A 22,023-nucleotide genomic window follows, 5' to 3' on the forward strand; every position below is an offset into this window, starting at 1 on the left:
ACTAGCTAACATAATACATGTATTAGCTAATAAATGACTGATGCTGCGAGATACATGTTGAATAAACTTGTGCCATACACTGGAACCGAAAATAAACTACTGTAGCATGCTAACGATACTGTACTGTAATGTAGCCTGCATCACATGCACATGATTTCACAACCACAAGCCATAACACTCCTGAACATCTAGTCAAATGGCTACCCAGACTATTTGCATAGAATATCCCTTTGAGCATGGTGAAGTTATTAATTACACTTTGGATGGTGTATCAATACATCAAAGGCACAAGCGTCCTTCCGAACTCAGTTGCCAGAGAGGAAGGAAACCGCTCAGGGATTTCACCATTATTGCACTAAAGTAATACGGCAAAAAATGTGGCACAGCAATTCACTCTTGGTCTTCAATACAAAGGGTTATGTTTGGGGAAAATCCAATACAACACATCACTAAGTACCACTCTTCATATTTTCAAGCATAGTGGTTGCTGCATCATGTTATGAGTATGCTTGTAATCGTTAAGGACTGGGGAGATTTCAGGATAAAAAAAATCTACTGAATGAAGCCAAGCACAGGCAAAATTCTAGAGGAAAACCTGGTTCAGTCTGCTTTCCACCAAACACTGAGAGATGAATGCACCTTTCAGCAGGACAATAACCTAAAACACGAGGCCAAATCTACACTGGAGTTGCTTACCAAGGAGACAGGGGAGGTTCCTAAATGGCAGAGTTACAGTTTTGTCTTAAACTATGGCAAGACTTGAAAATGTTTGACTATTTGCACATTTTGTTACGTTACAGCCTTATTCTTAAATTGCTTTTATTTCCTTATCTATCTACACATAATACCCCATAATGACAAAGCAGAAATAGGTTTTCCGAATTTTTAGCAAAAGTAAATGTAAAAAACGGAATTATGACATTTACATAAGTATTCAGACCTATGAGACTCGAAACTGAACTCAGCAATATCCTGTTTCCATTGATTCCACAACATGATTGGAGAGTTCACCTGTGGTAAATTAAATTGATTGGACATTATTTGGAAAGGCACACGCCTGTCTATATATGGTCCAACAGTTGACCGTTCATGTCAGAGCAAAAACCAAGCCATGAGGTCGAAGGAATTTTCCTTAGAGCTCCGAGACAGGATTGTGTCGAGGCACAGATCTGGGGAAGGGTACCAAAACATTTCTGCAGCATTGAAGGTCCCAAAGAATACAGTGGCCTCCATCATTCTTAAATGGAAGAAGTTTGGAACCACCAAGACTCTTCCTAGAGCTGGCCATCCGGCCAAACTAAGCAATCAGGGGAGAGGGGCCTTGTCAGGGAGGTGACCAAGAACCCAATGGTCACCTTGACAGGGCTCCAGAGTTCTTCTGTGGAGATGGGAGAACCTTCCAGAAGCACAACCATCTCTGCAGTACTCCACCAATCAGGCCTTTTATGGTAGAGTGGCCAGACGGAAGCCACTCCTCAGTAAAAGGCACATAACAGCTGCTTGGAGTTTGCCAAAAGGACTCTCAGACCATGAGAAAATATATTCTCTGATGAAACCAAGATTGAACTCTTTGACCTGAATGCCAAGAGTCACGTCTGGAGAAAACCTGGCACCCTACGGTGAAGCATGGTGGTGGCAGCATCATGCTGTGGGGATATTTTTCAGCAGCAGTGACTGGGAGTCTAGTCAGGATCGAGGCAAAGATGAACGGAGCAAAGTACAGTGAGATCCTTGATGAAAACCTGCTCTAGAGCGCTCAGGACCTCATATTTGGGATGTCATGGTAAATATATTTCAGTTTATTTTTATTAGCAAAAAAAAAAAAAAACTGTTTTAGCTTTGTCATTATGTGGTATTGTGTGTACAATAAGGCTCTAACGTAACAAAATGTTAAGAGGTCTGAATACTTTCCGAATGGACTGTACCACAAAAGTGGTGCCTTATTGCTATTATAAACTGGTTACCAATGTTATTAGAGGAGTAAAAAAAACAATGCCAGATACCGGTGGTCTACTACGATATTTTATTTATTTATTTTACCTTCATTTAATTAGGCAAGTCAGTTAAGAACAAATTCTTATTTTCAATGATGGCCTAGGAACAGTGGGTTAAATGCCTGTTCAGGGGCAGAACGACAGGTTTGAACCTTGTCAGCTCGGGGATTTGAACTTGCACCTTGCGGTTACTAGTCCAACACTCTAACCACTAAGTTACCCTGCCACCCCAATATATCATGGCTGTCGGCCAATCAGCATTCAGGGCTTGAACCTGAATGCTGATATAATTCAGCAATAATTATAATTAAGCAATAATAATTAAGCAATAAGGCCTGAGGGGGTGTGGTATATGGCAAATATTCAATTGGCTGTTCTTATGCACAACGCAACGCAGAGTGCTATGACACAGCCCTTAGCTGTGGTATACTGGCCAAATTTCACAAACCCCAGAGGTGCCTTATTGCTATTATAAACTGGTTACCAAAATAATTAGAGCAGTAAAAATAAATGTTTTGTCATACCCATGGTATATGGTCTTATATACCACGGCTTTCAGCCAATCAGCATTCAGGGCTCGAACCACCCAATTTATAATAAACCACTCAGTTTATATAATAAAACACATTACATGTTTGGTTGGAAGTTGTGTGGAATGGTAGAGGTGTGGCAATTGAATGGGCCAATCACAAGCAGCTATAAGGTGTACGTGAGAACAGGGCAGGGCCAGTTTGGCTCGTATCCACCAACCAGCATGTGCTGAGAACAAACACAGCTGCCTTCTCATGACGTAACAGGGTTTAAGGGGTTATAAAAAAAACTGTTGTTCTTTTACCGCTGTATCGACTAGGAATTCACGTGTAATCACGAGGCATCAGCACAAAAGCATTTCGCCGGTTTTCCTAATCCAATTTTTACTCTTTTATTTAAGGTAAACAAACTTATGTTCATAGGCCTGTCAAAAGTTTACTGATGGAGAATGTAAAGTTAAATTGATGTCACTGGTTATGCTTTGATAGTGTTATTTTTCTTGTATACTGGTTGGTGTTAGCATCAGATGTTGACTAACCTGTTGCCGTCTTGTTTTTCAGAATTTGTAGTATGTTTTTAAGATACATCGTTTTTGAACGTTTTTCTATGGAAGAAAAAGGCAATCAAATCATAGTTGAAAGTAATTTCGACCAGAGAGACGCCTTTAGAGAATCCTGATCTCTGCCTTCACAGTCCTGGTTCCCTTAAGTGACGGTAAAGTATTCATAATATACAGGAACTGGATAACGTTTAACTTCAAGTTCTTTTGCCCGATCTCCAGATGTAATGGCCACTTTTTTTTGGTTTTGATAAACAGTAAGTTGAAAGGTCTTCAACTTTTAATTGTATTATAATTCAACAATTTTAATATTGGCTTGTCTGTTATTAGAAGTTCATTGTTTAGTTTTCCGGTCGCTACATTTTTGTCCCTGCACGCACGGTGGTGGTTAAATGGGTTGCTCATTGTCTGCTTCAGCATCGCATGAACAGGGTACAGCTCTCCCTTTGACTAGTTATTTCCTGTCAAGCACTACTGAGTAGACCACAAAGTGAGGTCTGTTCTGAAAATTGAGTAGACTATAAAGTGAGGTCTGTTGCAACAAGTTTGCTGCCACTCCGTGTGCTTTGGCCCCTTAAGGCCAGTAGGTCAACTGTAGGCTCCCATAGTCTAGTCACTTGAGTCCAACATACAATTGTGATTTGGCAACATGTCAGTGACAATTATGAATATTGCCATTGTAAAATTGTCCCCCCCTTTTCAGAATTGGGTAGAGTTCCCTGTCTCGTCTTCACCTCATCAGTCTTCTTAAATCTTCACATTCCATTCATCTTGATAAAATGGTTGGCTTCAGACCTGCGGATGTGCCCCCAACCGCTGCTGTGAAGTTTATTGGTGCTGGAACAGCGGCCTGCATTGCTGACCTATTCACCTTTCCATTGGACACAGCCAAAGTCCGGCTACAGGTAAGCCTAAGGAGCATGTGTTCTTTGTTGAAATGAACTGGTGGGGTCCTCTATTGTAGTATGATTTAATGGAGAATCCAAGCATTGCCCCCTTTAGCTGTTGGGGACCCAGGATGGTTACGACTGGTCACCGTTTCTCTGAAATCACCTGAAAGAACTCATTTGACAGGTCAAACGTGGCGAGCCATCATACTAAAAGGGATTAAGGGATGCTTGAGATTACTGCTGCGTCAATCATATTGTCTCTAACTCATTATTACTGCCTTGGGTCCACATTTGGGAACTTGGTTGGTCCACAAAATGATACCCAAATCCATTACCGACCCAAGATGACCCCTTTCATTTTTGGTTAATTGTATTCACCTTATTTTATTTTGCCAACATTAAAACTGACTTGCACCTTCTATTTTGTCCCTCCTGACTTCCTGACTTCCTTCCCCCAACTAAGTGGCCCAGGATGATTAAGCCCTAGGAATTGGCAGGCCCTGGACCTAGCATTGTGGACACTTGTGGCTGGATTCTCCTCCCACATCTGCCAGTGCTCCCTCCCCAGTGTCTATGTTAAGTCTCTCCATGCCCCTTTCGTTCCGCACAGATCCAGGGAGAGGGAAAAGGTGCGGCAGCTAGTCATGGCACAGCAGTGCGGTATCGGGGTGTGTTTGGTACCATCACCACCATGGTGCGTACAGAGGGTGCCAGGAGCCTCTACAGCGGGCTGGTGGCAGGGCTCCAGAGGCAGATGAGCTTTGCCTCTGTCCGCATTGGCCTCTACGACTCTGTCAAGTCATTCTACACCAAAGGCTCTGACCGTGAGTACATGTCACATACTGTATACCAACCTCAACCTTTTTAAATTGATACTTATTCTCTATTGAATGTTACTCAAACTGTTCTGATTGCCCATTTCTCTCTTCAGATGTAGGGATTGGCAGTCGTCTGCTGGCGGGCTGTACCACTGGAGCCATGGCAGTCGCATTAGCCCAACCCACAGATGTGGTGAAGGTGCGCTTTCAGGCACAGACTAGTTCCTCTGGGCTAAACCGGCGTTACCATGGCACCATGGAGGCCTACAAGACCATTGCCAAGGAAGAGGGCATCCGTGGCCTGTGGAGAGGTGGTTGTTTGCTTTATCACAAGGAAAATTTGTGCCTTTGTCAAATGTTTTTGTCAGCAGTATTGCTAACATTTCCATCCCCACCATGCAGGTACTGGCCCAAACATTGTCCGCAATGCTATCGTGAACTGCACTGAACTGGTTACATATGACCTAATCAAAGACCTACTTATTAGAAACACACCCCTGACTGGTGAGCCATTGCCTTGCCACATATTGTGCAGAATGGCTGACTTAACTGTCATGCTTCCCTCTGGTATTGTGATGCTTCTCCTTAACCCATTCCATTCACCCAACAGATGACCTCCCCTGCCACTTCACATCTGCATTCGGTGCAGGATTCTGCACCACTGTGATTGCCTCTCCTGTGGATGTGGTGAAGACGCGATATATGAACTCTGCCCTCGGCCAGTACAGCGGCGCCCTCAACTGTGCTATTGCCATGGTGACCAAGGAGGGACCCCTTGCCTTCTACAAAGGGTAAGCCATGTGTTTTAGTTGCTAGGGAGTAGTCTCCTGGCTTGGGTTGCAACACCTTCTCAATCAGTGGTTTATTCGCTGTTGCTGCTTGCGTTGTAATGTCTAACCTGGTCGTTTTATTTCTTTCTCTGGTTTATTTGAATTTTTGCCTGGATCTAAGTTGTCTCTATTCTCTCCCTACAGGTTCATGCCCTCTTTCCTCCGACTGGGCTCGTGGAACGTGGTGATGTTTGTTACATATGAGCAGCTGAAACGTGCCATTATGGCTGCCCGCCAAAACTACACCACTCCTCTGTAGACCTGGCCATTGGCTGCAGTAGAGGGTGACCCTGTGCTGATGTGGTTGCTTTTTTAAAATTCAACAACAAATGTGGCCCATGTTTCCTTTTTAACTACTTTTCACTCACCTTTCACTCGAGTGTCTTTTTAAGTACTAACTTCTGACAATAAATGATATTTTGAAGTGGCTTCTCTTATGCAAATAACTTCACAATCTCACCTGTACCTACTGGTAAAGAACACCATTCTCAAATAGGGGTCCAAGGAAGGAGATTTGCAATCAGGCTGTATTTAATGGCTGTTTATTCAGAAAGCTAGGGCTTGGTTGATCAGGTGTTTCTTCTCCGCCGAGAGCTTTTGAGGGAAGTGAATGTCGAACTGGATGATGAGATCTCCTCTCTGGGAGGGATCCTGGGACACAGGCATGCCTTCTCCAGACACCACTTTGCTGTATTTTGGACTGGGTGGGGAAGTGAAAGTGAGAATTTTAGCATAGGTAATTTGAAGCTTTGACATACAAGAGATGTACACTTGCACCTTTGTCAAATCATGTATGAATTACTTTATAAAACAGCATGATCATAGTTTAGTAATCTTACAACAAGCAGGGTAGTTGCGAGTATAGTAGCATTTCCTGATCACAAATGGAACGGGCTTGGAACACTGCCAATTTGACTGGTACACTCAATGGCTGCCTGGTATTTTAATTTGGAATGTTAACTAATACATGGTAATGTAGACTTCATTCAAATTTATGGATTTTTTTTTTTTTTTGTAACGTCAGTTGGGTCAACATCTCATGCCTCATTGCAATTGCGGAAACGAGACTTCTCAGGGCAGGCCTGGTTGTAGTGGGATGTTTGTCAAATTAAAAGTTTTGTTTACCCTGAACTTCTAACCTGCTACATGGGTCCCCAGTCAAAACCGGCAGGCCTGCCCTGAGCAGCCTTGGTTCCCACTAAGGCGATACAGCACAGAGTGAAGGGTACGATTCCTGATTTTACTTCCTGGCATGGGTCTAGGTTCAAAATATACAGATTAAAACGTCCCATAACATTTTGCGACTATTCAACAAGGAACCAGCTTCCGCGTTCGGAATGACTGAATGGTAGCAGCACAAAGTGAAACTAAATCGTAGTGAATGTCAGCGAACAAATGGCATAACTGCTTTATTTAGTTATCTACGGCCACTTTATTGCTGGTCACGTTTTCAATGCGAATCCAGCAATGGTGCTGGTCTCTTGGATTTGTTTAACGAACGCTTCTGTGTGGAATTGTTTGTCTTCAACCTAGGCACGGGTACACTCTGCCAGTCCATACATTATGCCATCATTGACCTGAATGTGGATGCCTGTTCTATTCATTCTATTTGACACAATGTGGTGAAATCGTCTTACAATCATAAACAAAGTCAAGCCTCCCCCAGCCTAGGCATGGGTACACTCTGCCAGTCCATACATTATGCCATCATTGACCTGAATGTGGATGCCTGTTCTATTCATTCTATTTGACACAATGTGGTGAAATCGTCTTACAATCATAAACAAAGTCAAGCCTCCCCCAGCCTAGGCATGGGTACACTCTGCCAGTCCATACATTATGCCATCATTGACCCCCCCCCCCCCCCCCCCCCCAATACAGTAGTAAAAGCACTACCCACTGCACAATGTCATTGATGGGGATATTGAGTATCCTGTCATCTAGTGTCTTCACTTCAACAGCGAATCCAGTCAAAGCCTGTGGGAAGAGGAATATACTAATTGTACGTTGAAAGACCTCAATGCAGATTTAATGGCTGAAGTATTTGGGAAGAAAAATAGATATTCTACTCAACATGGGAGACATATTTTGCCTACAAAATTATTGCTGAGATAACATGCTTGAGACTTAGTAACCAAGTCGGAACACAATAGTTCCACAGTAGATCTGCAAGAAATGATTCTTTAGTGACCCATTTTGACCTGGACAAAGCATCAGGTGACTCTTTGTAGGTTAAACAAAGCAGACTATTGAGTGAAACATGTTCTCTGTACTTTCCCTCCAGGGTCAGACTTGGATTTTCTCACCTTCTCCAGAGAGATCTGGGCTGTAAAGACCAGGTCATTGTGTTGCCTTGCAAACCGGGGATGACTCTTCTGCCGCACAATGAACACAATATCTGCAGGAATACTGTTGGGTCCCTGGGAGAAACAACCAGCTAAATGTGTTGGGGAAGGTACTCTGAAAATGTACACTGAACAAAAATATAAACAACATGCAACAACTTCAAGGATTTTACTGAGTTACAGTTCATTTAAGGAAAAACGTTGATTGAAATAAATGAATTAGGTCCTAATCTATGAATTTCATATGACCGGGAACACATATGCATCTGTTGGTCAGACACCTTAAAAAAAAGGGTGTGGATCAGAAAACCAGTCACTATCTGGTGTGACCACCACTTGCCTCAACTCCTTCGCATAGAGTTGGTCAGGCTGTTGATTGTGGCCTGTGGAATGTTGTCCCACTCCTCTTCAATGGCTGTGCGAAGTTGCTGGATATTGGCAGGAACTGGAACACGCTGTCATACACGTCCACCCAGAGCATCCCAAATATGCTCAGTGGGTGACAAGTCTGGAAGAACTGGGACATTTTCAGCTTCCAGGAATTGTGTACAGATCCTTGCGACATGGGGTCCTGCAATATCATGCTGAAACATGAGGTGATGGCGGCGAATGAATGGCATGACAGTGGGCCTCAGGATCCATCACAGTACCTCTGTGCATTCAAATTGCCATCGATAAAATGCAATTATGTTCGTTGTCTGTAGCCTATGCCAGTCCTTACCATAACAGGGTTCCCACAAGTTGCTTGGGGTGCTTAAAATACTTGAATTTGGCACTCTGAAATTCCTCTACTGAAATCCCTTGAAAATCTGACAGTTTCTCAAGTTTACTTCAAAAGTACTTGAATTAAAATGAGAGAACAGCAAATGATAAAAATGTTAATATGAAAAATATTTGAGAAATGTATTGGTCTTGAAATTAACTTCCAGGCAGACTACCGAGTTTTACTTCCTCACGGGTTTCGCGCTCTGGTTGCCAGGCGAGCTCGCTCATTCCACCCATACTGCCACTCAGCCAGGCAGGTATAGAACTCACTGATTAGGCGCCACCAAACTTCACATCGATAGCTAAAATGCCTGGTCAAATGTAGATCAAATTCTGACTGGCAGGATATTGATGTTTATGAATGAGGATATTGATGTTTATGAATGGGTTTTGTCAGACCCAACCAGGGGTGTGGTGGAGGGTACACACCTTTTTATTTGTGAAATAGAGTTTACTCACCTTTTTATTTAGCTAATTATCGTTACCCACTTATTGCGTACCCAACGTTGATCAATGCTCAGAAGGTTTCTTGATCTGAGTTCTAATCACGCCTACCTCTGTGAACGAGTGGAATAGTGAATGATTCATGTATGCTCGTTATGTTCGCCTACTCTCACTGATTTTTTTATTTCACCTTTATTTAACCAGGCAGGCTAGTTGAGAACAAGTTCTCATTTACTGCGACCTGGCCAAGATAAAGCATAGCAGTGAGACACAAACAACAACACAGAGTTACACATGGAAAAAACAAACATACAGTCAATAACACAATAGAGAAAAGTATATATACAGTGTGTGTACATGAGGTGAGGCAATAAATAGGTCATAGTGGCGAAATAATTACAATTTTGCAATTAAACACTGGAGTGATAGATGTGCAGAAGATTAATGTGCAAGTAGAGATCATGGGGTGCAAAGGTGCAAAAAGAGATAAATAACAGTATGGGGATGAGGTAGTTGGATGGGCTATTTACAGATGGGCTATGTACAGGTGCAGTGATCTGTGAGCTGCTCTGACAGCTGGTGCTTAAAGTTAGTGAGGGAGATATGGGTCTCCAGCTTCAGTGATTTTTGCAATTCTTTCCAGTCACAGGCGCAGAGAACTGGAAGGAAATGCGGCCAAAGGAGGAATTGGCTTTGGGGGTGACCAGTGAAATATAACTGCTGCAGCGCGAGCTATGGGTGGGTGCTGCTGTGGTGACCAGTGAGCTGAGATATGGCGGGGCTTTACCTAGTAAAGACTTATAGATGACCTGGAGCCAGTTCCTTTGGCGACAAATATGAAGCGAGGGTCAGCCAACGAAAGCATACAGGTCGCAGGGGTGGGCAGTATATGGGGCTTTGGTGACAAAACGGATGGCACTGTGATAGACTGCATCCAATTTGCTGAGTAGAGTGTTGGATGCTATTTTGTAAATGACATCGCCGAAGTCAAGGATCGGCAGGATGGTCAGTTTTACGAGGGTAAGTTTGGCAGCATGAGTGAAGGATGCTTTGTTGTGAAATAGGAAGCCGATTCTAGATTTAATTTTGGATTGGAGATTCTTAATGTGAGTCTGGAAGGAGAGTTTACAGTCTAACCAGACCCCTAGGTATTTGTAGTTGTCCACATATTCTAAGTCAACCGTCCAGAGTAGTGATGCTGGACGGGCGGCAGGTGCAGGCAGCAATCGGTTGAAGAGCATGCATTTAGTTTTACTTGCATTTAAGAGCAGTTGGAGGCCACGGAATGAGAGTTGTATGGCATTGAAGCTCGTCTGGAGGTTAGTTAACACAGTGTCCAAAGAAGGGCCAGAAGTATGCAGAATGGTGTCATCTGCGTAGAGGTGGATCAGAGAATCACCAGCAGCAAAAGCGACATCACTGAAAAGAGTCGGCCCGAGAATTGAACCCAGTGGCACCCCCATAGAGACTGCCAGAGGTCCGGACAACGGGCCCTCCGATTTGATACACTGAACTCTGTCTGAGAAGTAGTTGGTGAACCAGGCGAGTCAGTCATTTGAGAAACCAAGGCTGTCGAGTCTGCCGATAAGAATGTGGTGATTGACAGAGTCGAAAGCCTCGGCCAGGTCAATGAATACAGCTGGACAGTATTGTCTCTTATTGATGCCGGTTGTGATATCGTTTAGGACTTTGAGTGTGGCTGAGGTGCACCCTTGACCAGCTCGGAAACCAGATTTCATAGCGGAGAAGGTATGATGGGATTCGAAATGGTCAGTGATCTGTTTGTTAACTTGGCTTTCGAAGACCTTAGAAAGGCAGTGTAGGATATATATAGGTCTGTAGCAGTTTGGGTCTAGAGTGTCTCCCCCTTTGAAAAGGGGGATGACCGCAGCAGCTTTCCAATCTTTGGGGATCTCAGACGATACGAAAGAGAGGTTGAACAGGCTAGTAATAGGGGTTGCAACAATTTCGGCTGATAATTTTAGAAAGAGAGGGTCCAGATTGTCTAGCCCTGCTGATTTGTAGGGGTCCAAATTTTGCAGTTCGTTCAGAACATCAGCTATCTGGATTTGGGTGAAGGAGAAATGGGGGACGTTTGGGCAAGTTGCTTTGGGGTGTGCAGGGCTGTTGACCAGGGTAGGGGTGGCCAGGTGGAAAGCATGGCCAGCCATAGAAAAAATGCTTGTTGAAATTCTCAATTATTGTGGAGTTATCGGTGGTGACAGTGTTTCCCAGCCTCAGTGCAGTGGGCAGATGGGAGGAGATGCTCTTATTCTCCATGGACTTTACAGTGTCCCAGAACTTTTTGGAGTTTGTGCTGCAGGAAGCAAATTTCTCTTTGAAAAAGCTTTGCTAACTGCCTGTGTATATTGGTTCCTAACTTCCATGAAAAGTTGCATATCACAGGGGCTATTTGATGCTAATGCCGTACGCCACAGGATGTTTTTGTGATGTTCAATGGCAGTCAGGTCTGGAGTGAACCACGGGCTATATCTGTTCCTGTTTTTTTTTTTATTGAATGGGGCATGCTTATTTAAAGAGTAACCGGGCATCTTCTACTGACGGAATGAGGTCAATATCCTTCCAGGATATCCGGGCCAGGCCGATTAGAAAGGCCTGCTCGCTGAAGTGTTTTAGGGAGCGTTTGACAGTGATGAGGGGTGGTTGTTTGACCGCAGACCCATTAACGGACGACAAAAACTCTGCATACGACATAGGCAGAGAGGTGAAACGAACTACCTCAGCCCAGACCTACCGTGGCAAGTAGTAGAGAGACGCCGCTGACAGTGGGAATTATTTTAACGTCCCTCGACTCCTGCCGTGTGTTGGTAAAGTAGTGGTATAGCTTTAAAACATAAAGTGCATTATGGGTAACATAGTAGATTAACTTTCGCTTTTGATGCAATTGTTGTGGTGGCGGTAATGTAGCAGAACTGTGAGCCATGCCCTTTTTGAGCCATTATCCCACTTTTATTTTGTCATTCAGACTACCTCACATGGTGTACAAGTTTAAGAAATGTCAACTACTTAAGTGGAATTCCAGACTAACTCGTCATTAGCAGCGGATAAGATCCCCAAATGTGGAAATTACCCCAGAGCATCCATAAATTGCTCTGGCCCTGGAGCTAGCAAGTGAAGGCTCCCCTGAGCCTTCCCGACTACGGTCTGGAGGCGAGGAAGGAAAGGTAACACTGGGGGCTCTTCCCGGGATTTATCCTGCCTGCATCAGTGAGTTATTCACATTCTACCGGAATATCAAAGAAAAATCAATGGGGGGAAAAAAGGACTTTCACGAAGTGATGGCTAATGAAGTTATTCATCATTGTCTGAGTAGTGGCTGACATTCTAAATTAAGTTGTGAAATGGCGGCTACACACAGGAAATCTGTCATTACGGGAAAGAATCCGCCTGAGGATTCGACGTGCTACTCAAACCCATTCATGTCGCTAACTACAGTGAATGAAGACATGCTATCACAAATCTCATTTGCCAACTGGATACATTTATTTGATGTTGCAAATGCTAACCGTAACTGCAATTAACTTATTCCAAGTTCAGATGTAGCTAATATGCAGCCAGCTGCAGCTAATATGGCTGGCTCGTGCTGTGAGTCATAGACGGCTCCTCAACAGCCAAGGAGAGAATCGAATCCATTCAAGCCTCGTGAAAAATGGAAATGTGGGTGACAGTGGAATTGAATCATAGCTAAGTCACAACCAAAACTATGCCAGCTGGCATGCTAGATGCTCACCTGAAAATGCTATCTCTGGAAATGTGTTTCAACCAACTACTGAAATGCTGTATACTCCATGCACTAACCCTTTCAACTCTGCCAACCACAGACTCTATGCAGTGAGTACACCTGTAGATGCTGCTGACTCCCATTACCCACGCAGGATGCCAGCAGCTCTGCCCTCCACTCCAGCCATGCCTCCTGTGGAAAACCACCACTCACAATCACAGGACAGCTATGGATGTATCTGTGTGATGCTCTGCACACTGAAGGAAATTACATATACTGTTATGAAAATGAACAGTCTCGCCCCAGGCGAGCAAGATCCAGTTCACATGGCAGGCAGCCCCAGCGTATACATTATGATATCTCATCTGACAGTAAGGACGAATACGCTACTCGGAAGGAGAGGTTCCCCACACTACGACCAGGTAAGTTTGATGGTCTGAGCTCATGGAAAGAGTTCTTACATCGCTTTGAGAGCTGTGCTAGAGCTAATCACTGGTCAGAAAGGACAATATCAGTCCAGCTGAGATTCTGTTTAGTGGCCGTTGCAGGGGTTGTGGCCCACAAGAACCCTAGGTCTTCTCGTTGAGACTTCTCATGCATAGTGGGGAGGTGGACTCGGCATACGGGCCAGCATGGGTGCACGCGCCTGCCATTGGCATTGAGTTGACACAGAGAGTGCGCAAACCAGGTGAATCACTGCATGTGTTGAGAGATTACATTTATGAGAAAGTGTCCATTGTATATGCAGATCGCTCTGAGGGAGGACTCCATCAGTGTGGATGTCTTCACTAATGTTATTGGGTGACAGTGGAGACTCCAGCATTGTGCAGAAGCTACTGAAGAAGCATCCATGCACATTGGCACAAACCTACGAGGTTGCCCACAGGTACGAAACCACCAAGCGAGCAGCTAACAGTGTTACTCAACTAATGCAGTCTGGTGTGCGAACTACAGAGTGGAGAGCCAGAGCAGCTACCTTACGGGAATGCATCGACCACAGCGAAGATGAAGATGAGAGTTGGACCACACCACCTGTAGAGCGGAGTCTTAAACCTCCAAAGTCCAGCTTCAAGCACTGGTGAGTGCAAAAATACAAATTGGAACGAAATCAGATGCCACAACTGCCAAGGCATTGGACACATGAAACAGAGTCCCTGAATCGCCCAATTCCACCAAAATCCAAAACACACCTGCTGTTCTCAGTGTCAAGGGCACAGGTCCCGAAATGTGTATCCACCTACTATTCTACAACATGGACGTACAGTGGGGCAAAAAAGTATTTAGTCAGCCACCAATTGTGCAAGTTCTCCAACTTAAAAAAATGAGAGAGGCCTGTAATTTTCATCATCGGTACACTTCAACTATGACAGACAAAATGAGAAAAAATCAAAATGAGAAAAAATCACATTGTAGGATTTTTAATGAATTTATTTGCAAATTATGGTGGAAAATAAGTATTTGGTCAATAACAAAAGTTTATCTCAATACTTTGTTATATACCCTTTGTTGGCAATGACAGAGGTCAAACGTTTTCCGTAACTCTTCACAAGGTTTTCACACACTGTTGCTGGTATTTTGGCCCATTCCTCCATGCAGATCTCATCTAGAGCAGTGATGTTTTGGGGCTGTTGCTGGGCTTTCAACTCCCTCCAAAGATTTTCTATGGGGTTGAGATCTGGAGACTGGCTAGGCCACTCCAGGACCTTGAAATGCTTCTTATGAAGCCACTCCTTCGTTGCCCGGGCGGTGTGTTTGGGATCATTGCTGAAAGACCCAGTCACGTTTCATCTTCAATGCCCTTGCTGATGGTAGGCTTTGTTACTTTGGTCCCAGCACTCTGCAGGTCATTCACTAGGTCCCCCCGTGTGGTTCTGGGATTTTTGCTCACCGTTATTGTGATAATTTTGACCCCACGGGGGGAGATCTTGCGTGGAGCCCCAGATCGAGGGAGATTATCAGTGGTCTTGTATGTCTTCCATTTCCTAATAATTGCTCCCACAGTTGATTTCTTCAAACCAAGCTGCCTACCATTTGCAGATTCAGTCTTCCCAGACTGGTGCAGGTCTACAATTTTGTTTCTGGTGTCCTTTGACAGCTCTTTGGTCTTTGGAGTTTGGAGTGTGACTGTTTGAGGTTGTGGACAGGTGTCTTTTATACTGATAACAAGTTCAAACAGGTGCCATTAATACAGGTAACGAGTGGAGGACAGAGGAGCCTCTTAAAGAAGGTCTGTCACAGGTCTGTGAGAGCCAGAAATCTTGCTTGCTTGTAGGTGACCAAATACTTATTTTCCACCATAATTTGCAAATAAATTCATTACAAATCCTACAATGTGATTTTCTGGATTTTTTTTCTCATTTTGTCTGTCATAGTTGAAGTGTACCTATGATGAGAATTACAGGCCTCTCTCATATATTTAAGTGGGAGAACTTGCACAATTGGTGGCTGACTAAATAGTTTTTTGCCCCACTGTATGTGCTCTTTAGGACCGTTACGACACCATTCACCTAGACGGTAAACGTCCACTCCAGCTATCGACTGTGGAGTCTCTGCTGGGCATTGGTCCTGTAAATGTCAAAGTCTTTGGAGAAGTTCACCTGTCCATTCAGGTTGGTACCAGCACAGTGAGTGTTAACACGGAGAACACCGAAGCCATCCTTGGTCATCCATTCCTGGAGCAGGCACAGGCACAGGCACGCCTTGATTTTGGCAGCCAGAGGATTGTACTGTTTGATGAGCAGGTGCCCTACTTCAACTCGAAGAACAAACCGAAGGTGCCTGTCATAAGAATAGCATGCACAGCCGTCTTGAATCATGATGTGAGAATATCGTGCCGGGGAATGCACACTTCCGGGAACCTGTCAGAGGATGACGTGGTGCTGAGCCCAACTAAAGGATTAATTGAGAAGTATCGTCTTCTGGTGGCACAGGTTGTGGTTGACGCACAGGCCAATAATCAAATCCCCATCAGGCTCTACAACCCAGGAACAGAGTCTGTGAAAGTAAAGAAGGGTGCTATCGCCGGATTCCTCCAGGCAGCAGATGTTGATTAGGCCACTGATATTTCTTCCATGTCACCAAAAACTAGTCTCGTCTCCCCAGCGGTTCCTGCTCACTTACAGTTGGTATATATGGAGAGCTCTACTGTGCTAAGTGCAGACAAATGTTGTCATGGCATGCAAAAAGGACCAGACATATCATCTATGTGTGGACTACAGGGCTCTAAATGAGCGTACTATTAAGGATGCATATCCACTTCCTCGTATCCAAGGCACTCTAGATACCCTGTCAACAGCCAAATGGTTTAGCACTTTGGACTTAGCGTCAGGCTACTGGCAGGTAGAGCTTACTCCCAGGGCCCGTAGGCGGACGCTTTCTGCAGCAGGAAGTGCCTCAATGGAATGTGATGCCTTTTGGGGTCTGCGACGCACCACTGACGTTTCAACATCTAATAGACCGCGTCCTGGCCGGAATGCAATGGGAGACCTGCTTAGTAAATCTAGAGGACATCATCATCATCATCATCATCCTGGGAAGGGATGTCACAGAGATACTCCAACGCCTGGTACAAGTGTTCGATCGGCTACGCCAAGCCAAACTGAAATTGAAACTCTCCAAGTGCTGTTTCTTCCGCCGGCAGGTGTTTTCCAAACACAGCATCGCCACAGATCCCAGAAAATTCTGAAAGTCCAAGAATGGTCCCAGCCTACCTGTTTCAGAAGTCCGTCAGCCTGGCCTCGTACTACTGACGATTTGTCAAACATTTTGCTGCTGTAGCCAAGCCCCTTTGAGCTTACAAAGAAGCATGCTAATTTCCGGTGGACGCCAGAGTGCCAGGAGGCGTTCAAAGAATTAAGGAAGATACTCACCACCACGCTCGTCTTGGGCTATCCACTCAATGGTGCTTTGCTGGTGACACTGTCGGCAATTTATTTAGAATTCAAGGCACACTTAACCAGCATGGCTACCACAGCATTATGCAGTGATACGCCATCCCATCTGGTTTGCGCTTAGTGGGACTATCATTTGTTTATCAACAGGACAATGACCCAAGCCCCCCCCCCCCAGACTGTGTAAGCACTATTTGACCAAGAAGGAGAGTGATGGGGTGCTGCATCAGATGACCTGGCCAGGAATTTGGAATGAGTTGGACCTCAAAGTGAAGGAAAAGCAGCCAACAAGTGCACAGCATGTGGGAACTCCTTCAAGAATGTTGGAAAAGCATTCCAGGTGACTTCCTCATGAAGCTGGTTGAGAGAATGCAAAGAGTGTGCAAAGCTGTCATCAAGGCAAAGTGTGGCTACTTTGAAGAATCTAAAATATATTTTGATTTGTTTAACATTTGTTTGGTTACTACATGATTCCATATGTGCTTTTCATAGTTTTGATGTCTTCACCATCATTTTTACAATGTAGAAACTTTTTTTTTTTACTTTCAAAAACTTGAATGAGTAGGTGTGTCCAAACTTTTGACTGGTACTGTATATATTTTCTTATTAACTCTTATTTTCTGAAAATGGCATTGTTAGTTAAGGGCTTGTAATTAAGCATTGCACGGCAAGGTCATGTTGTATTCAAATAACATTTGATTTGAACTAAGGGCATTTTACACTGTCAGAATTCACTTTCATGTCATTATGTGTTGGAATATCATGGGGGGCCTACAATGTAGTGAAATATAAAGACAATTTGAATATAAAGACAATTGAATATTATGTACACTGAAAAAATATATAAACACAACATGCAACAATTTTAAATATTTTACTGAGCTACAGTTCATTTAAGGAAGTCAGTCAATTTAAGTAAATTCATTAGGCCCTAATCGATGGATTTCACATGTCTGGGCAGGGGTGCAGCCATGGGTGGACATAGGCCCACCCACTTGGGAGCCAGGGCTGTATTACAGACCGAAATACTCCTCAGTTTCATCAGCTGTCTGGGTGGCTGGTCTCAGACGATCCCGCAGGTGAAGAAGCCAGATGCGGAATTCCTGGGCTGGCGTGATTACACATGGTAAGCGGTTGTGAGGCTGGTTGGACGTACTACCAAATCCTCTAAAACGACGTTGGAGGCGTCTTATGGTAGAGAAATTAACATTAAATTCTCTGGCAATAGATCCACTGTACATTCCTGCAGTCAGCATGCCAATTGCACGCTCCCTCAAAACTTGAGACATCTGTGGCATTGTGTTGTGTGACAAAACAGCACATTTTAGAATGGCCTTTTATTGAACCCAACAGAAGGTGCACTTGTGTAATACTCATGCTGTTTAATCAGTCTCTTAATATGCCACACCTGTCAGGTGGATGTATTTTCTTGGCAAAGGAGAAATGCTCACTAACAGGGATGTAAACAAATTTGTGCACAACATTTTAGAGAAATAAGCTATTTGTGCATATGGACAATTTCTGGGATCTTTATTTCAGCTCATGAAAGATGTGACCAACACTACATGTTGCGTTTATATTTTTTGTTCAGTGTCGTTTACCAAGCTAGCAATTACTTCACACTGGAAAGCTACCCTTTAGTGTAAAAAAACATAGTTTACTTAACTAAAATTAGTTTGAAAAAGTAGTTCACTGCATCCAAACTACTTCATGAAATTATATGTATATCGGACATTTCAAAGACAACTTTGATGCAAGAACAGATCAGTTTGGGGTCATGTGTTAACAGAATGCCTATTAAAGACAAATAATGTTTCAATTGAGAATTAGGAATTAGGCAGGTCTGAAGCCAAAAAAGAAAGGAAATGATTGCCTACTAAACACTACCTAGATATGAATTGTGATTAACTACCACCAAGCTATCACTACTCCCCAACACTGGGGAGTAGGGGAGTAAGTTATATCTATAGAAGATAAACACAGACACTGGATATTTACGTGTACAAACATTAATGTGGCAGGTTGGAGCCCCTGAGGGAACTAACGTCTGTAAAACGCATAGCTAAAAAGCACAATAAGATGTAATTTAAGCACTGAGTGGGTGATGATTATCTTACCTGATCACCCTCCTTTGGGAATGTTATCCTAGTGTCTTCATTCCATCCTGGTTTGACAATGATAGTCAATATTTTGTCCTTGATACTGGATGTGTGTCCATCTTCATTCATGACCTGGTTCAGAGGTTGAGCAAATTTACACTGAATCTGATACTGGTTACCTGAAGTAAGCCGTACAGCTGAACAGAATAACAATGTTTAAAGTTAGAGCTTTTCTTTTTTAAATACTCAATATAGGCCTATAGGTACGTTGATTGAAGGACATCTCAATACTCATCAGGCATTATGATCCCATCTTACCCTACGAGATATTTTGATCTTTTTGGTACATCCATAGAAGAGGTCTTCCAAGGCCAAGTGAAGGTCCCTTTCAATGGGGGAGTCTTGTGTTTTCACTCCTCTTCCTCGCAGGCCTCCAAACCCAATGGCCACTTCATTCCCATCTTTCATGTGGAAGTCTGAAGAGGGAAGCATTATCATGCAAGAACAGGAAGAGTTGTCATTACTATGGAGATCATTTAAATAAATCAAACAAGTAAAACTTATATAAAGAAAATACTGAAAGTTCTTTTTCCTACCTGCGAATGGGTTGTCACCTCCAAAAAATTGCCTGAATATCTTGTCTGGGTTTCCATGGTAGATGTATCCTGATGTCCAAGCTCCAGTCTCCCCAGACTGAAGTGGGATACCTCCCTTCAGACCCTCTTCTCCAAACTTGTCATAGGTTGCCTTTTTTCGAGCTGAAAAATAAATATTGTGGGCCTATCATTTTATGTGACCTGACGTCTCTGAAGATTTCCCCAAGCAGCACTGAACTGATCGTGGCAGCGTCTACACTGATGATTGTTGTAACGTTTACTTACGGTCACTCAAAACATCATAGGCCTCGGCAAGTTGATTGAATTTTTCATAGGCACCCGGTTTGCTGTTTGTGTGAGGATGGTACTTCAAGGCAAGTCGTCGGTATCTACAGGGGCAAAAAAATACAGCTAAGCATAGTTGTTTTTATGAAAACGTATCTAGTAGGCTAGCTAATGTAATGTATGTAAAAATGTTTTAGCTTTTGTCATTTTGAGACAAAGATAAAAAAGTAACTAATCTTACGATTTTTTTATGTCTGCATCTGTTGCATTTCTATTTATCTCCAATGCTGCATAATAATCCCTCCCCATTGTCGATTAAAATAAAATGAACATGTAATATGAAAAGCTAAACAAATATAGAAAGCTAACTAGCTAACGTTACTGTTAGCTAGGTCTTACAGTAAGAAAAAAAAAAACATGGGATGGACAATTGTTTGCGGTTTCTGTATTTGGTTGCCATAGAAGCGCGACGCTTTAAATGTATTTATTGGGAGTTGCCGATGGATGGCGCCAAATCAAAGGTTACAACCCCTGTAGTCACCGTGCACCTTCGCCTCTAACTCTTTCACAACACATACCGAAGCACTGTTAGCCAGACCATTAACACGTCAGCCGCTGGTTGTGCTTTATCTACGCAATCAGGCAATAAACCACCGTTAGTTAATCCATTGATAAATCAATGTACTGAAAACATGTATTTACCTTATTCTTGCTTTTAGCATCCGATGAAGCAATTTCTACACCAAGAATAAACCAACCAATTGGATTTTAGATTAAATATTTGATTTGAAGCTACAACAGCAAAGTATATGTCCTACATTCATCCAAAATTAATTTATATAAAAAAAAACGTGATGAAAAAATATATGAAACGGTAGATGTCAGAAGAAGTATGATGACAGTTGAGGTAAAATGGTGGGGTGAACAGTCTTTGCTCTCACTAGGTCATCTGTGCCATCAGTCCCTCTAGCTCTGGACGTGCCTTGAAACGGGCTTGGTAATCTGCCTCTGTGTGCTAGGGGAAACAGAAAAGCAAGTGTTATGATATTGAACAGTTAGTAACAAAATAAATGTACATAGATATAGGATATGATCCATGTGCAAAAGAAAAGTCATGCAGAGGTCAACACAGACAGAATATGCTCACTGGCTTTACAGAGAGTTGAAACCCCTCTGGCTGATTCTTCAACATAACCTCCATGAAGATGGGGCATAATGTGGCGTTTAGTTGGCTGAGCTGTAAACAAAATCCTTATCAATGCTCTAGAGTGAAAAGTTATGTCATGCAACTGCCAAAAGTTCAGAGAACACATTACTAACACTCAAAACACTCCATTACCTGAACAATTCGCTCATGGGTCTTGAGGATGGCGTCTACATACATCTTGGTCGGTCCCTTGCTCCGGCATGACCATGACTTCTGTGCTCTTAGTGGGCAATGCATAGCTGAGATGAGGAGAATAGTTAGTTCATCCCTTTAAGGTTTGTTAATTAATCAATAAATAAAAGACCTTGGATGATGTAATCCCATGCTATGCAAGAGGGCCAAATATGTGCCTCCTATTGAAGCATTATGAACTTTGCAACAGACATGGATATTTGGGCCATAAAATCACTGAGCAAAAAAAGGCAAGCATGGTGTAAAATGTGAACCTGGTATTACACCTGATTATAGGCTACTAAAGCCAACGACGTATCGCTGCACCACAGTTTTATTGAAAACAGCGTTAAAAAAAACTGCTCTGATATTCACACGCTGATATTTATTGCTAACCAACAGATGTCACTAATGTGCATTGTGAACAGATAAAGAACCTCAGAGTAATGAACTATTTTTCGGGCACAATTTGGTGAAGGCGCTGAAAGCCTTCAGAAATCCTCAGTTCCCCATCACTAATATAATCCCTTCCTAAGGCTTTCCTATAAAGTCTAAATGTATACACATAGTAGTAACTTATTATTGTTATTGGGGGAGGATGTTTATCTGATACCGATGCCCTTAAAATAAAATAAACAGACATCATGGTAGCTAGCTACCACCCATAGACTTAGACATTGCATCATTGGATCTGTCCTATTATGGAATCTGAGTGCATGGGCAGCACCATTGAGGCCCGGTCCAATGTACGTGAATGAATGGCCAATGAGGCCTGTAACTGGATAGAAGGCAAACAAATCATCCATCTATCAAGTGTTTTGATATGATATACTGTTTGACCTTCCTTCTTGCTTGCT

General features: G+C 43.2%; 2 protein-coding genes across 3 annotated transcripts; one reads left to right on the forward strand and one right to left on the reverse strand.

Moving 5' to 3' along the window:
- The first annotated feature begins 2,738 nt into the window (after positions 1 to 2,738).
- Positions 2,739 to 6,049, forward strand: ucp2b (uncoupling protein 2B). Of its 2 annotated transcripts, none has more exons than XM_021622415.3 (8): positions 2,739 to 2,925; positions 3,086 to 3,341; positions 3,788 to 3,989; positions 4,585 to 4,798; positions 4,906 to 5,103; positions 5,195 to 5,296; positions 5,403 to 5,583; positions 5,767 to 6,049. In XM_021622415.3, the coding sequence occupies exons 3-8, from the start codon at positions 3,864 to 3,866 to the stop codon at positions 5,879 to 5,881; spliced, it is 936 nt and encodes a 311-aa protein (XP_021478090.2). In that variant the 5' UTR covers positions 2,739 to 2,925; positions 3,086 to 3,341; positions 3,788 to 3,863; the 3' UTR covers positions 5,882 to 6,049.
- Positions 6,050 to 6,148: 99 nt separating this feature from the next.
- On the reverse strand, positions 6,149 to 20,264 carry dnajb13 (DnaJ heat shock protein family (Hsp40) member B13). The gene is made up of 8 exons (XM_021623277.3): positions 20,030 to 20,264; positions 19,789 to 19,892; positions 19,504 to 19,665; positions 19,226 to 19,383; positions 18,926 to 19,039; positions 7,929 to 8,042; positions 7,523 to 7,599; positions 6,149 to 6,322 (listed from the first exon to the last, which is right to left on the reverse strand). The coding sequence occupies exons 1-8, from the start codon at positions 20,095 to 20,097 to the stop codon at positions 6,169 to 6,171; spliced, it is 951 nt and encodes a 316-aa protein (XP_021478952.1). The 5' UTR covers positions 20,098 to 20,264; the 3' UTR covers positions 6,149 to 6,168.
- Positions 20,265 to 22,023: the final 1,759 nt, after the last annotated feature.

Source organism: Oncorhynchus mykiss, chromosome 12 (assembly GCF_057628025.1).
Source record: "Oncorhynchus mykiss isolate SJ-2025 chromosome 12, ASM5762802v1, whole genome shotgun sequence".
Classification (NCBI taxonomy): Eukaryota; Metazoa; Chordata; class Actinopteri; order Salmoniformes; family Salmonidae; genus Oncorhynchus; species Oncorhynchus mykiss.